At 34.3% G+C, this 15,196-nt stretch overlaps 1 protein-coding gene across 3 annotated transcripts in view; it reads left to right on the forward strand.

Moving 5' to 3' along the window:
• The window catches only part of Sptz (zinc finger FYVE-type containing 26 spastizin), a 129,602-nt gene that overhangs the window by 82,186 nt on the left and 32,220 nt on the right, over positions 1 to 15,196 (forward strand). For all 3 annotated transcript variants that reach the window (XM_069815805.1, XM_069815807.1, XM_069815806.1), the window contains exons 21-24: positions 6,407 to 6,612; positions 10,496 to 10,603; positions 10,859 to 10,984; positions 14,520 to 15,065. In XM_069815805.1, coding sequence (XP_069671906.1) covers positions 6,407 to 6,612; positions 10,496 to 10,603; positions 10,859 to 10,984; positions 14,520 to 15,065 — 986 coding nt within the window. The remainder of the gene's footprint in view (positions 1 to 6,406; positions 6,613 to 10,495; positions 10,604 to 10,858; positions 10,985 to 14,519; positions 15,066 to 15,196) is intronic.

Consider the following 15,196-nt stretch of genomic DNA (forward strand, 5'->3'; position numbering starts at 1 on the left):
GTGGTTGCACAGATGATTGATGAATAAAATCAATGTAAAAAAATACAGACACACTTGTACTTCTTTCAGTGTGTATGCCACAAAAATTACTTCAGCTTTAAATGTTGTCTATTTTATATGCACGTATGTATGTTCTCATTTTAGTTATAACCAGGGAACGGATTTATATGGACTAAAAATATATGAAATATGTAAATATATATGTAGTTATTTTTACCAAAATATGGAATTAAATATGGATTTTTACCAAAATATGGAATTAAATATGGACTTAAAATTATAAAAAAATGACTATGTACGTTAAATATTGGTACATTTTAATCAAACTAAACAAAAAATATAATGGACGTACCTTATCTTCCAATGTAGTTTCAACAAAACACAATTTTTATTGTCTGTTACCATAACAATAGGTTACAAACATTTCTTTCAAGTGCTGAAAAGTGAATCTTCTTCTATTGTCTCTGAGGATAGATTTATACCGACTAAAAGAGCGTTCGACGTCACAAGAAGTAACTGGTACATAATTCAATTTCACAATGTCTGCTGGGGATAAGTCCAAGTTAATCTTCACTGTTGATTCACCACTCATCACAGCAACAACCTTTTGTAGTTCTTCATATCCAGGGTTTTTTGAAAGTACAGTGTCCACCTTAGCTCTTACTGCATCTGCAACTTTACCTCTACCACGATTCAGTTGTTCCACAGTACTATTTATAATTTCAAAACTTTCAGATAGTGAAAGGTGCCTATTTTGGAGACTTTTGAGCGTTTTTATGATGCATGAAAATGTATGCTGAATGTGAGCTAAGTCATTCTTCACACTTATGTCACAGGTAACTGTTTTCGCAGTATCAATTGAGACTGCATCTTCAGAGTCCAATGCAAGGAGAACATTGTTAATAGAGTCTATATGTTCGGCATAATATTCAACTGCTTCTAGCCATGTACCCCATCTAGTTAAAATTGGCTTTGGTGGCAATGGAATTTCAGGGTACATTTCTTTCAACACGTTAACTCTACTGGGAGCTTTGAGAAATACTTTTTTCACTGATGAAATCAACAAATCTACTTTAGGGAAATTGTCTCTGACCACTTCTGCCACACGATGAAATGCATGCGCCACACAAGTAAAATGAGTCAATTTAGGATATACAACAGATAATGCTTGTCCAGCTTTGACCATATAAGGGGCAGCATCGCTAATAAAGAATAACACATTATCGTACATAATACCCTTTGGCCACAGGATACCCATAGCTTCGTTGAACAGTTTAACTATAGTTTTGTTATTGCACTTTTCTAGAACATCACAATGTAAAAGAATTCGTTCAGAATATTGTTCACTTAACAAACCGATAACTACATTACCAACAAGTCTACCTTCTTTGTCGGGAGTCTCATCAATGGAAACCCAAATTGAACTATCTTTAATTTCATCTCTTATCTTCTGTATTGTCTCATCGTAGATGGATGGAGCATACGTCTTCCTAAGTGTTGACTCATCCGGGATTGTATGTTGAGTATATTTTTCAAGGAATTCCCTGAAGACCTTATTCTTTAGTTTGTAGAGAGGAATATCAGCAGAGATGAGAGAACGGCACAGGTCGATGTTAAACTCAGATCTTACATTCGATGTTGTTGGTTGTGTTAAAAACAATTGTCTCTGCTTGGAATTTAGTTGTTTGTTGGCCTGATGTTTACTAGTTGTAATGTGTTGTTGCACCAGGAACTTTTGTGTAGATGATACTGCACACTGACACAAATTACAAAATAATATTTTATTGTCAGTTGATAAACCATCTTCTTTAAATTCTGAAATGTAACTTGTTAGTTTTGATTTTAAATTGACTGAATGACGTACTTTTGGCATATTTACCGTCTTTATAGTATGATTTACAAAACTGAACCTATGTGTACTCTGACTGGCATTTAACTGTTGAGCTGCACAACTGAAGTCTGTTAAAAATTTTAAATTAAATTAATACAGTTTTGTAACTTACTTTCCCATTGTTGATAGGACTGCTAATTTTCAAATAACTCTGATGTTAAAGGGATTACTGAACATGTGTTTAAATCTCTATTGTTGAAATGTATTTTTAAAAGTTAATGGAATTTTGTTTTGTTTTATTGTTAAACCTAATATAATATGGACTGTTTTATATGAAATATGGAAAATATATGGAAATTAACGAAAATATGTACTAAACTCTAAAATATGGAAAAATATGGAAAATAAAAGTAGGATTTTTCAGCCCTACACATTGTGAAACATAAAGATAATGCAAAATATAAATTATATTAGCTTTATAAGTAAATATGTATTTACATATAAATCCTTTCCCTGGTTATAACTGAATTGAAGAAATCAATCTCACAGCATCCGGGCACAGAACAAAGCATTTATATGTGTATATATACATGCTTAAGGGAGGTTTGTGCGTGTGTGTGTGTGTTTTTTTTTTTCAGTTATAACCTTGTCCTACAAAAAAAGCTCATCCAGTGGTACATTTCGTCCAATGCTCATTAGTCCTTTAGGACATTTCGTCCAATATCAATTTGTCAAAGTTATAATTTCGTTCAATCGAAACTGTATCCATTCAGCAGTGAAAACTCAAGACTAATTGTGAACAATCTGTTTTGCTTTGTATAGATTCCTACAAGGTGGGTTTCATTCATTCATAGTTTTTCGCCCAATGGCAGATCTTCCACTGCAAACCGAGCTGCTTCAATCTTTCCTATTTTCTGCCTTCCTTTTAGTCTCCGCATATGATCCATGTATCTTAATGTCGTCTATCATCTGATATCTTCTTCTGCCTCGAATTTCTTTCGTTCACCATTCCTTCCAATGCATCCTTCAGTATGCAGTTTCTTCTCAGACAGTGACCCAAACAATTTCTTTTCCTCTTCCTGATTAGTTTCAGAATCATTCTTTCTTCACCCACTTTTACCAACACAGCTACATTTCTTATTCTGTCTGTCCATTTCACATGCTCCATTCTTCTCCATATCCACATTTAAAATCCTTTTAGTCTCTTTTCTTCAGTTCGTCGTAATGTCCATGTTTCTGCCCCAACAATGCCACCTTCTACATAAAGCACTTTTCTTTTTCTTAGTTCTTTTTCCAGAAGTCCGCAGAAGATGCTTTATTTTCTAAGGTGGTTTTATAAACATTTAATTATAAAGAATGAAGTACCGTGCTGAAAGTACTGAATGAATTCGGTGTAATTTAGTCCTCTGGGTTAACCTTCAAACAATATGAAATTGACCACAGGTATGTTTTGATCCTATTTTGAGTTGTATTGGAGATATTGCTGTACTGAGGAGGAAATGCACTCTTGGTTGCATAGGTATCGATTATTCACCAGAGCTCTGATGTTCCTTTGACCTCCAAGAAGGTGCTTGATATCCTGTTCATTTTGCCTCTGTTTCTCCTTCAAGAAGTCAGTGAATTTCTATAGTGATGGATGGTGCGCCACAACTTGTGCCAACCTTCATCAAAATTGTTGGTTCTCTGAGTCTTGTTGATGATTAAATCATGGACATCCCATGAACGCGACTGTTTTCTATCCTTCTTCGCCTTCGAGCTGGACTCCCTCTGATGTATACTCCTTCAACATGCTCTATCATTCCTTTCAGGTAATCGGAAACTGTTTCTGCATTGTAATAAAAAAATCTCAAGTACATCGTCCATTGGAATGAATGGAAGACCAAACAGCATTGATGCTTCTTCATATACAGGGCTTCCTAAAATGTTGTACTACTGTCACAGACTTAAAGCCGCCTTATGTCGCCAAATTGCCAGAAAAAAATTAAATAGGCGACCTTTTGTAGTTGCATTAAGAAATATCTCCCATGCGACATTCATGTACGCCAGCTCGAAGTCCATTATAGCACTGTGTGGATTCACAAGATGCCTGCTTGTCTTGCAGTGTTGACGACATGCTGGATATTGACTGATATGTAGTCTCAGTTTTTTCGGGAGTTAGGTCATACACCAGAGGCATTGTGAGGGAGCAGTCTTAAAAGTGTCATCGGAGAACATAATATTGCTGACTCCTAATCTTTGGTTTTCCATGTGGTGAAAACAAGAAGACGATCCTCGTCCTGCATACCAGAATCATAAGAAAGAAATCACTTATGATTATGATTTAATGTGACTTGCTATTTCTTCTGTTATCTCAGTGCCAATCAAACTTGTGAAAGTTCGAGCTCTCACAGTGTTCTGTCATCTGTTGACTTGTCTCTGCTAACTGTTCCTCTCGTGTAACGTAAGTAATACTTCACTTGCTGAACTTGTCCTAGACCTGACACTTTATGTGTGTGTTCTTCGACCGTTGGTGTGTGAGAGAGAAGAACATTGGGAAACAGAGAAGAAAGGCTCTGCACATTATAGAATAGCACTCCACCCACACTACCGCATTTTTAGAAAACATCAGTTCTTCCCTCGAATAAGAAACACTTGTACCTATATTGTGCTTCTAAAAACGTATATTTCCTGCTTCTGTTGTATTTATTTAATTGTTGTATATTTATTTATTTGTATGCCACAACAGAGCAAATGCATATCGCAACAGAGCAAATGCCCAAACAAATAGTGTTTCCTAGCTTAGATGTACAGTAATACAACTGCAACTAAAAATATGGTACAAAAAAAACTAAAAATTATTATAATAATGTACATACAATAGTGTTAAAATATAAATATAAAAAAAAATCAAAATCAAAACAAAGTACTGTAAAAATAAAACGATTGGAGGAATGCCAGGCTACACTTTTCCTAAGTCAGGTATTAATTTTCCAAACATTTGAATCAAGGCAAGTTATAAGTAAGACAATAATCATGGATGTGAAAAGAGATATGAATAAATAAATATGATATTTGAAAGTGTTGTTTAATGGATTTTTATATTTTTATATTTTGTGAAAAGTAGTGCTAAATCCAAATCGTATTCAACTTGTCTTTCAAAATGAATTATGCTACACTAAGTATGTCCCCTTAAACTGATATTATTGTAGTGAGGCAACTCCTCCACTACTCTCATGTCGGCTGAGCACACAGATAAAGTCTACTACCGTAGTTTCTTATCTCCTTCTCTTTTCACTTTTCTAACCTCCCCATCCACACCAGATGTATGTTGGTGATTGTCCTCACCATTCTTGTACACTATGATGTTGTTTAAACTGGCACCAGTAATGCATCTAGCATTACAACTGTCATGTAGCTCGCATTGTCAATACTTTCTAGTTTTAACATTGTTAAAAGAGTGAAAATGAAAATGAAAACAAAAATGTTGTAGGTGAAATATTGGTTTTCTCCTGTCACCCATAATTTTCGCCATTTTGGAATCACAAGTCACTCAAATTACTGTATATTCATAAATGTTTATATTTGCTCGCATTAGCAGTACTGTCTAGTTTTAGCTTTGTTAAAAGAATGAAAATGAAAACAAAAATTTTTTAGATGAAACATTGGTTTTCTCCTGCCACTCATTATAATTTCCGCCATTTTGGAATAAGAAGTCACTCAAATTACTGTATGTTCATAAATTTGTTATATTTGTCATTTATTTTGTAAGCAGAATGTTTTTGTTGTGTCAACTGAATACTGTTAATGATCACAAGTTACTTGTTGCTTTAGACGAAATGTCTTGAATTTTTACTGAACGAAACTGTAGGAGACAAATAGGATGGAACAAAATAGATTGCATGAGAAAGTGAATAGACGAAATCCATAGATTGGACGGAAAAGATTAGACGAAATGTTCTGAAACTGGTTCTTTCCATATCCTATATTCCGTGATAGCTGGATTTCAAAGGTCTCTTGCCTGTTATGCCAATAATTGTGCTTAAGATGTGCACTTTGTGTGCTCTTTATTTGTTTTGTTCTTTCTTTCTTTCTTTCGTTCTCTTTGTTTGTTTGTTTTTTTTCTTTCTTTCTCTCCCTTCCGTCTCCTTTTCCTTCTTCCATCTCTCTCTCGTGCTCTGTTTTCCATTTACAGCATGCCCCATTGCACTTGTAATGCTACATGCTATCAACAAACAAATTTATATAAATGTGCATAATACATGAATATTTACAATTACATATTTTCATTATTTGAGATTAAATAATATTTTGAGGGTTATACATCAATATTTTACAAAGTACACTCTATGACTAATGGCTTAACAAAGTTGAGAAAAATATGTTTTAAATAAATACATCAGTATTTTTGGAGTACAGACTGTACCGGTAGCTAATTTCTTACAATACTGAGCACATTGTGATTAAGAATTGGGTAATTATTGTGCAATAGTTTTTAAGTTTATAAATGCGTGCATACTTGTAGAAATACTGTTGGTTTAAATTTGTTGTAATTCTCTTTAATCATATGTGACTGTGTAAATTGATGCATGTTTTCAGGAAACACCAGTCCGTGGTGGTTTTGTCAACATATAGAGGATGTATGTGTACAAGCACAGTGTTTGCTGAAGCATTTACCTCATTGGCCAGGTCATGGTTGCCAGGATGCCTTAAAATGTGTATTAGGGAATCACCAACAGAAACTTGCAGATGAATCGAAATCACAGTTATTAGAAATGCTGCATAAAATTTCTATTTATGAAAAGGTAATTTAATACGTAAGTCGTTCACTTTGTAGAGTTATAATTATTTATAGACACAATGAGAAAAAATAAGGCATCCTGTCTGTAAGTTTTTAAGGTACTTGGGTAACAAGGTGTTTGAACTCCTCTGTTTTCATAACTTTGATACAGCTAGGCAGGATGAGAGCAACATTACATTGTGGCTACTTTACATCCCAGACAATAAATTGGTTTTTATTTTTAGAAATATAATTGAAGCAAAGGTGTAATTCTATAAGTTACGATAAAAGAAAAGATTCCTTTCTTCCACCTGAAACCAAAGCTGCGCTCTTTCAATTTGAAGTAGTGTTATTGACTGATGTATTTCGGCACAAGAAGAAATAAAATTATACTACAAAAATACATATACATACATTCTCATACTTTCACAGAAAATTAATTAATTGCTATTTTATATTAAAAAAATATACAAACGAATTGTTTGTGACTTTATTATTCGAGGTGCCTTGGAAAATTTTCTCAAACTCGATTTTTTCAGCATTATGATACTTTCTGTATACACCACATGCAGTAATGAGAAAGTAGGAGGTAAAAAAACTTTAACGAATAATATTTCACTGAAATTTAAAATGAAGCGTTGAGAATGATACAGACCCAAGATGAGCAAGAATGAGATTTGAAAAGCTATATATTTGAAATAAACAACTTGTTCTGACTTTCAGTGTAGTTCAATAAATTATTAATTATACGCTTTGCAACATTGTGACTCAGAGTTAGGGTATTGTTACTTTTATCAGTTTAGGGTGCGTAAAACAAACACTGCACCTCTCCATTCTGTTGTGGCTTAGGATGAGACAGTGTCATTCAGAAAATGTATCAATAATATGCTAGTAATCGTTTTGGCTTAGTGTGAAAGGATTATTATAATACTTAGGAGTAAATATAGTGTATTGATATAATTATAAAATGTACGGATAATTTAAATGTCGCACACATACATATCATTTTTACAGGAGTTCATTATTCATGTTACTTTTGATCACTTTCCCAACCTCCACGAATATTGCTCAACTTCTTCTTGTGTGATGCTCTCGACCTCTCATCACTTTTAATTTCATAAATAACATTGATTTGTTATAAGAAGAATGTACAGCATGAAAGATATTGCATCATCAGGCTTCACCTGGCTGACAGGAAGGACTGATATATGAGGTTTTAGACTTCACGGTGACTGTGATTAGAATTAAGCTTTTGGGTAATCCACCGTGTCCTGGAACTTTACATTTCCAACTTTTCGGAACTACATACAGGTTCCATCATCAAGATAAGACCAGAGAAGTCACCTACTCTGCTGGGCTCTTGCTCCTCAGTGAACATCTGTTAGCTCGTGTATTGCACCTATGTCACGTCATTCTTAAACTTCTTCATTTCGTAAAATAATGATGTGTGAGATGTGTCATACTTTAAAGCTCTAGTTCTTAATGAGAGTTTTCTTCACTGGCAGACCTTGCTGCTTTCTGAACAGTTTCTTTGGATAATTCAGGCTCGTGCTTTTCTTTATGTATGTTCCAACAGTTTTATGCCGTAAAAGCAAATATATCATCATCAATAAATTCGTTTTATAAAACTTTTAAAACTTGTTACACAATATTGTTAAATTAATGTTGTGGGGCAGTTTTAAACACTGTTCAAATGTACCCGACATAACTCTACCAAGTACGATCATTCATTAAAGGAACAAGAAGTAAATATTTGCGTTCTACAATAATCTTCGAAAAGTGAATTCATTAGACTCTAATATTACATTATGAAACTCACCTCTGAAACGTTCATGTTGTCAGAATATCCTTACGAAATTGGGGGGGGGGGGGACTTTCTAAGCACTTCAACACAAGTTCATCCACTGAGTTTACACCAAAAAATTAAATGGAAGGAAAATGGTAGCCAGTACATAAGAAGGGCTGTCTTCTGTTTCATTATCGATAACTTAGTGAAAATGATGTGTTGAGGTGGGAAATTCAATCTGTTCAAATGTGCCCCCTTCTCGCCTATAATAGAGATGTACAAAATAAATTTAACGAATTCCAAATATTGTTCAGCACAAGAACTTTTAAAAGTTGTAGCAAAACAACACTGTTGAAACTTTATGAAATAATGGTGTCCCAACATTACTTTGTGGATGCGAGAGTTGGGTTCTGACTGCCTTACAAGAGAGGGATATAGAGGTTGTTGAGATGAGGTTTCTAAGACATGTGACAGGTTATAGACTCAGATAGAAAAGGGATTGAGGATATTAGAAAGGAGCTGGGGATTCAGAGTCTAAATGAACAATGGCAAAATTATATCGACAGAATGGCTGAAGATCATGCAATACAAATAATATACATACAAGCATAAACCTAGTGGTGGAAGGAGTTTGGCAGATCGTAGATGAGATGGTCAGATCAGTTTTCTTGAAGAAGGAACGAGTCACAAGGCTTATACTGTGATGATGATGATGATGATGATGAATTGCCTATCAAGGAACAAGGCCGACCAGCTTACTGCTGGCCTCACGTCCACAGATGATCTCCCCAGCCATCATAACTGGCTTACAAAACCAGGTTTTGCAACTCATTGTTGCTCCCCAAATTCATCGTGATGCTGGGTTGGCAGTGGTCCCATACACTGACTGAAATTTTATGAAAAAATTTCTCCCTCCATGAGGACTTGAACTAGTGCTCATTCTGTACCTCTAATTCAAGACAACTTCTTAGACGAGGCAGCTATAGGATGGTACCAAATACTTACCTGAATAAATAAAATATTATTTAAAAAATTTACATACAATAATGTCGCCAATGTTGTTGTTGTTATGTCGTCATCAACTTCAGGTATTGAGACTTTATTCTGTTTCATTCTATGTTTGTTAAGACATTAAACCAACATTCAGAGAGGTGGGACTATCTTATCATGTGGTCAGCATAACCTAAGGCTATATTTCAAGAAATGTAGAACAAAGAATGTAAGGGTTGCACACCAACTCTGTATGAGATGATGGATAACTAGTGGAGGATGGGACAAATCCACATCCACATACATCACACACACATTGTGCTGCCTTCAGAGTTTAATTTTGATGTGAACAATGAATGGCCAGTAAATTTTCCCTGGTTACCTCTCATTCAGGATTCTTTTATGTTCTGTAAATTTGTGATGTGGGCCTTCCCAGTTTACTTACCTCCTGAAGGAAGCCATGATAAGGAATTTTATTACCCTTAAAACTCCACGAACCTCGTCTTAGTTTGAGTCCTTGAATCTCGGATCCACTGAAAAGCAGATAACCAAGGATGACCACTCATATGGGAAGAGATTAAGACTTTGTGACAAAATACTTTTTGATGTAGTTTTTCTCGACAGATAACATTTTAGTAAATAAAATTAGGAATAAAAAGCGTCATTTTATTGATTTTAAGTATTGATAATTTTAATACATCTAATTGCTTTCATATTTAAAGAGTTGGATTATAATGTGATGTTCTTTATATGTCTTATTAATATAACCATTTAATTGAATTCATGTCATATTAATAATATCAAAATGGATCCTATAGTTAATTTTGTTCAACAATATCGACTTCAGTGGAAAAAACATGTCGAAAGGATGGATCGCACTAGATGGCCTAAACAGATTCTTACTTATGTACCAAGAGGAAAGAGGAAATTGGGAAGACCACGAAAGCGCTGACATGAGACCGTAACAGATCCTGTAGGGTCTAATACGTGAGGGATATGATGATGATTAATAATATTGACTATTACTTTTAACTCTCAAAATGACTTCATTTCTCTGTATTCAATGATGACATAAGAGGCATATTTCATCTATATTTATGTGTATGTGATGCAAATTAATTTTGGTCTTTAGATATTACCCTTCACTGATTCTGCTAGTGTGAAGACCTGGTATGACGTGAAGTGTGCATCAGAAAATAACCCTGGTCTCATTATGGATCTCTTGATGGAAGCAAAAGAGGTAAAGGATGCATATTTTAATTGTATTAATAATTAATATGTGCGTGTGTGTGCGCGCGCAGCAGCTTTGGAGTCTGACAGTATTACAAAATTATTGCATTTGTTTATCCAGTTAAAGATATTCTGTATTAATGTGTATATTGCTTCAATCTCGCCATCAAAATTTGTGGTATTAATAAATATAGTACTTTATGAAACAACTCTGGAAAATTCAGAATCTTCTTTTATGAGAATTGCAAGATATTGCTTTCTATAGTTCCAGATTTGTATTGAGTGGGCTAAACAACATAAGATTGCTACTCAAGCTCATCACCTCATTGACTCAAGATTTGTGCTTCTCATCTTGGAATATGAATCTTCAAATTTTGTAGCTGCTACTAAGGTAAAATACTACTAAAATTGTGACTAGAAGAATTCACAAAAATTGGTTTATCCACATTTTCGTATACAGAGTATCCAAAAAGTCACTGTGCACTGAACACTTACACTTACCATGTCAAACTTTGTACAAAACGTGTTGAAAATGGTTCCAACTGACGTCCAGTCATGCCTGCACACGCCCTCTGCATGTTATGTGGTGTAATTTATTAGATGTTGGTCGTAATTGCAGCCTGTAGCTCTTGAAGTGTATGTTGATGGCCTATGTACATCTTCCCCTTCATTGATCCCCACAGAAAAAAAAATTCACACTGTGTCAGATCTGGTGACAACAGGCCACAGACCCTGGTGATGATGTGATTTCTGAAGAAGTCCTCCAGATGCGAGCAGTGTGAGCAGTTTTACTGTCTTGCTGGAACCAGCCTTCTTGGATTTCACGTTCCATGAGTTGGGATAAGAATGGGTGGATAATCTGATGATGATACCGTTCTGAGTTAATAGGCCCAATAATGGGACACCAAACACCGACCTTCTGCTCGTGGAGAGACATGTCCTAAACTTTGTGGGGATTTTCAGTACTCTGCACCAGGAAATGTCCTACTAAATTATTCTTGCACTTCTCCTGTGTACTTGTCATTATGACGAAAGACATGTTCCACCAAAAACACTCTTTGTTCAAAAGTCAACACCACTATCCTTGTTTCGAGATGAGTAATCAATAGGCACATGTGCCTTCTTCAACTAAATGCTCGGAAATTACCTTATATTGAAATTACAGGGGTGCGCTTAATATTGGGAGACAGTTAACAGTCAACAAAACACTGCCATGTGTCATATAAATTTCATTTCATTCAAATTCAACTCAAAATGTCTGTATTATTACATTACTACAATTACAGTGACTTTTTGGATACTATGTAATTTATGAAGTGGAGAGGGCAGACTAATATGTTTAATCTTTATTGAGAGGCAAGTTCCGTTGTAGCACGAGAAAGTAACAAAACTATATTTGAAAGAAATTAGAAGAAATTATATTGCCGTATTCCATAACCTCACTATTGAGAAGTCATAAAGCACCACGGAATTAGAAAAATAGTCTTCATCCAGATAACGTTAAAAAAAACGAACATACATAAGGTAGTTTGAAACATTGTCACAGAAAACTACTGAAGGAAGATGTCCAGCTTCAGGATGATTACCCATTTCTGTGGTTGGCTGCCTTATGGACAGTTCAGATACAGCAGTGACAGGAATTGACTCAAAACTCTTCTCAAATTAAATAGCAGTAGGACATAGTACAATCAGATTTGTTGAAGAAATAGAAGTCATACTTTTTGCCCTGGAACAATTCACACTCAGGCCAAATTTCAGCATGACATAATTATTGTGGATTCAGAGATATCAATGAAGTTAAATAGCCTCAATAACAGAGATAATCAAAATGCTAGCAGCACTAAAAATCGGCTTAATGTACATATTACTTATACATTTGACATAGTAACAACGACTGCAGTTGTATTTGTTTTATTTTTTTTACTAATGGTGAGTACTTCATTATTCGTTATTCTTATGTTATGTAAAATGAATTGTGCACAATAACTAACATATTTTTATCTTCGCAAATTCTCAATTCTTCTATCATTTGAACACAGCCAAAAATCGTTTCAGTTAAAAGTAATAAAATGATATTTTGCGTTTCGAAACAATTCAGTTGTTTATACTTGCCGAATAAATAGAAGACTGAATTGCAAGACACAAAAATGGATCACAAACATAAAATGTACAAAATTGACAGAGAAATTTTAACAGTCAAAAATATAAGTGGGCTTTGATGGTGGCCAAGACATAAAACAGGATAAGTTTTCCCCAATATGAGCCTCGTAAACTAACCAGTTTTTTCATATTAATAATTTGTTTCACTAATACATATTTAAAATACTCAATCTTTCTTCACTCCCTAACAATTTAAGTAATACCTGCACTGTATGTGAAACTGAAAGGCTTGGTATTAATGTAGTCTCTCTCTGTTTGTGTTCTGTGTCTAATAATGTATTAAATGTAAATCACTTCAACAGTAACTCGAATCAAGGAAATAGATTACGACCTTTTTCAGTGTACTTTTATACTGAATGAATTAACAAAATCAATTATATACATTGTATTTTAAGTTTAATTTTACCGGAATAATATATAATATAGGAACACTTGAATGCACTATGTTTTCTTATATTTTTGTAGTCTTTAGCTTATTTACTTTGCAAACATATTTGGATTTCGTGTGAGAGCACTTGTTCTTCCCTAATTCAATACTTCCTTCTTCACATTCACATTCAACTGTTTTTCGTATAAATGGGAAAATATTTTTGAGGTAACTATATACTCGTGCATTTGTATTTATTTATCGTGGTTTTTAAATGCACTTTTGCAATTTCATTAACATCGTGCATGAACACTGAATGGTTGCAAGTTATTTATTTTATAGCTGACATAGCTGTATTTATTAGTCATTAAATGCAACAGTTTTTTTTTTTCATTAAGTTAAAATCAATCGAACAATATTAAAAGCGCATAAAAGGATAATTAAAATCAATCTCTAGACATGGGAAGTCTTATCCCATCGTCAGTGGCATTGGGGCCGGTTCAGCTGTTGTATGTGTTGGTGCATTATTGTTTGTCAGTTGGCAGGTACAGTAGCTGAATCGATTTCGGTGCTACTACTGATGATGGAATAGCACTTCCCGAAACATGTTTAGAGATTGATTATAATAGTTATGTGTTTTTGGTAATGTTTGATTGATTTTTGACTGAATGTATATTTTATGATTATTTACTTTAAACTGGTATACTTAATTTCAACTAAATATTAAAAAAGTCACCAATATTCTATAAAGAGAAAGTAATTGCATGGCTGCCTAGAATAATGTTGTAAGTCAGTTTTTACAGTTTGTCAGGAAATTAAAAATATGAGTAGTTTAATCTCAAAGACAGACATCTGTCGTCTCCATAGTTTTGATCTAAAGAGAGTATGAAAAATTGTATAAGAAACCACAGCTATCTAAATTTCGATTGAGATCAGATGTCCGTCTTTGATATTAAGCTACTCATATGTTTATTCCATACTAACATTGTTAAATATTACAAAATATGACAGTGTTAGGTCTGTATTAATACTTCAGTAAATATTCACACCATTTATATTTATGTGCTTGGGGATTATTCCTGTGTTCGTCCATGGTCTGGAATTTAGGTTAAGTTTAGATTTAAGACCTCTCCTAGCACCACATAATCATAATCATCCTATCACATCATCGGGGTAATGTAACTCCGCCTTCCGGGCGCCCCAACCTCAGAAGTGGGTTACAACTAAGCCATGGCCAGGAGAGAAGACCAGAAATGTCGAAAAAACAACCTGGTGGCATTGGATAAAAAAAAATATATATATTTTGTGACTTGAGATTCAGCATAAAAAATAATAATGTAAAAATTTGTATTTGCATTGGTCTTAATTTTGTTTTAAAAGTTTCTCCCCTCTCTTTCAGCTCTTGCAGTCTGTACCAATGCAGCAGGCTATTGCTATATGCAACGAACTGATTCAACAGATAAGATCAATTCCTTTCCTCAAATTTATAACCAACTTTTTGTTGACCTCTGGTATTTCGGATTTGTCTTCAAAACAAGTGGATGAATACCAAAGTCTTTCTATTGGGATCCAAATGATGACAGTTCTGCCGCCTTTGGAACAGTTTCAACTTTGGGAACTGGTTGGACAGCCACAGTTAATTGTAGAACAATTCATCATGAACACACGACTGGAGATGTTGGAGAAAATGATTTCTGAAGTTCACCCACTCTTAATCCAGCTTCCTGTAAGCTCTCCAATGTCCTTAAGTAGTATTGACTCCATGCTAAGGCATTATGCTAGCAAATCTCTGGATTTTAGAGTTATTCAGAGTCCGCCATCTTCTCGAACAGTCCCATCTGATGAGAAATTACAAGTTTCTATGTCAACAGCTTCCACAAACAGTGAAGAATTCGTAATTCCAGCAGCAGTTCCTTCCAAAAATGAGTGGATACCAAATGATCAGGTATGGTGTTTATTTTATTAATTTTATTTTTGATCCTGAGACTCTTAAACTCTTACTTAGTGGTATGTGTTAAATTATATAATATGCCTTGATTTAGAGTATAGAAGGTTATGTTAATAAATGCATGAGTG

The sequence above is a fragment of the Periplaneta americana genome, chromosome 17, assembly GCF_040183065.1.
Source record: "Periplaneta americana isolate PAMFEO1 chromosome 17, P.americana_PAMFEO1_priV1, whole genome shotgun sequence".
NCBI classification, from domain to species: Eukaryota; Metazoa; Arthropoda; class Insecta; order Blattodea; family Blattidae; genus Periplaneta; species Periplaneta americana.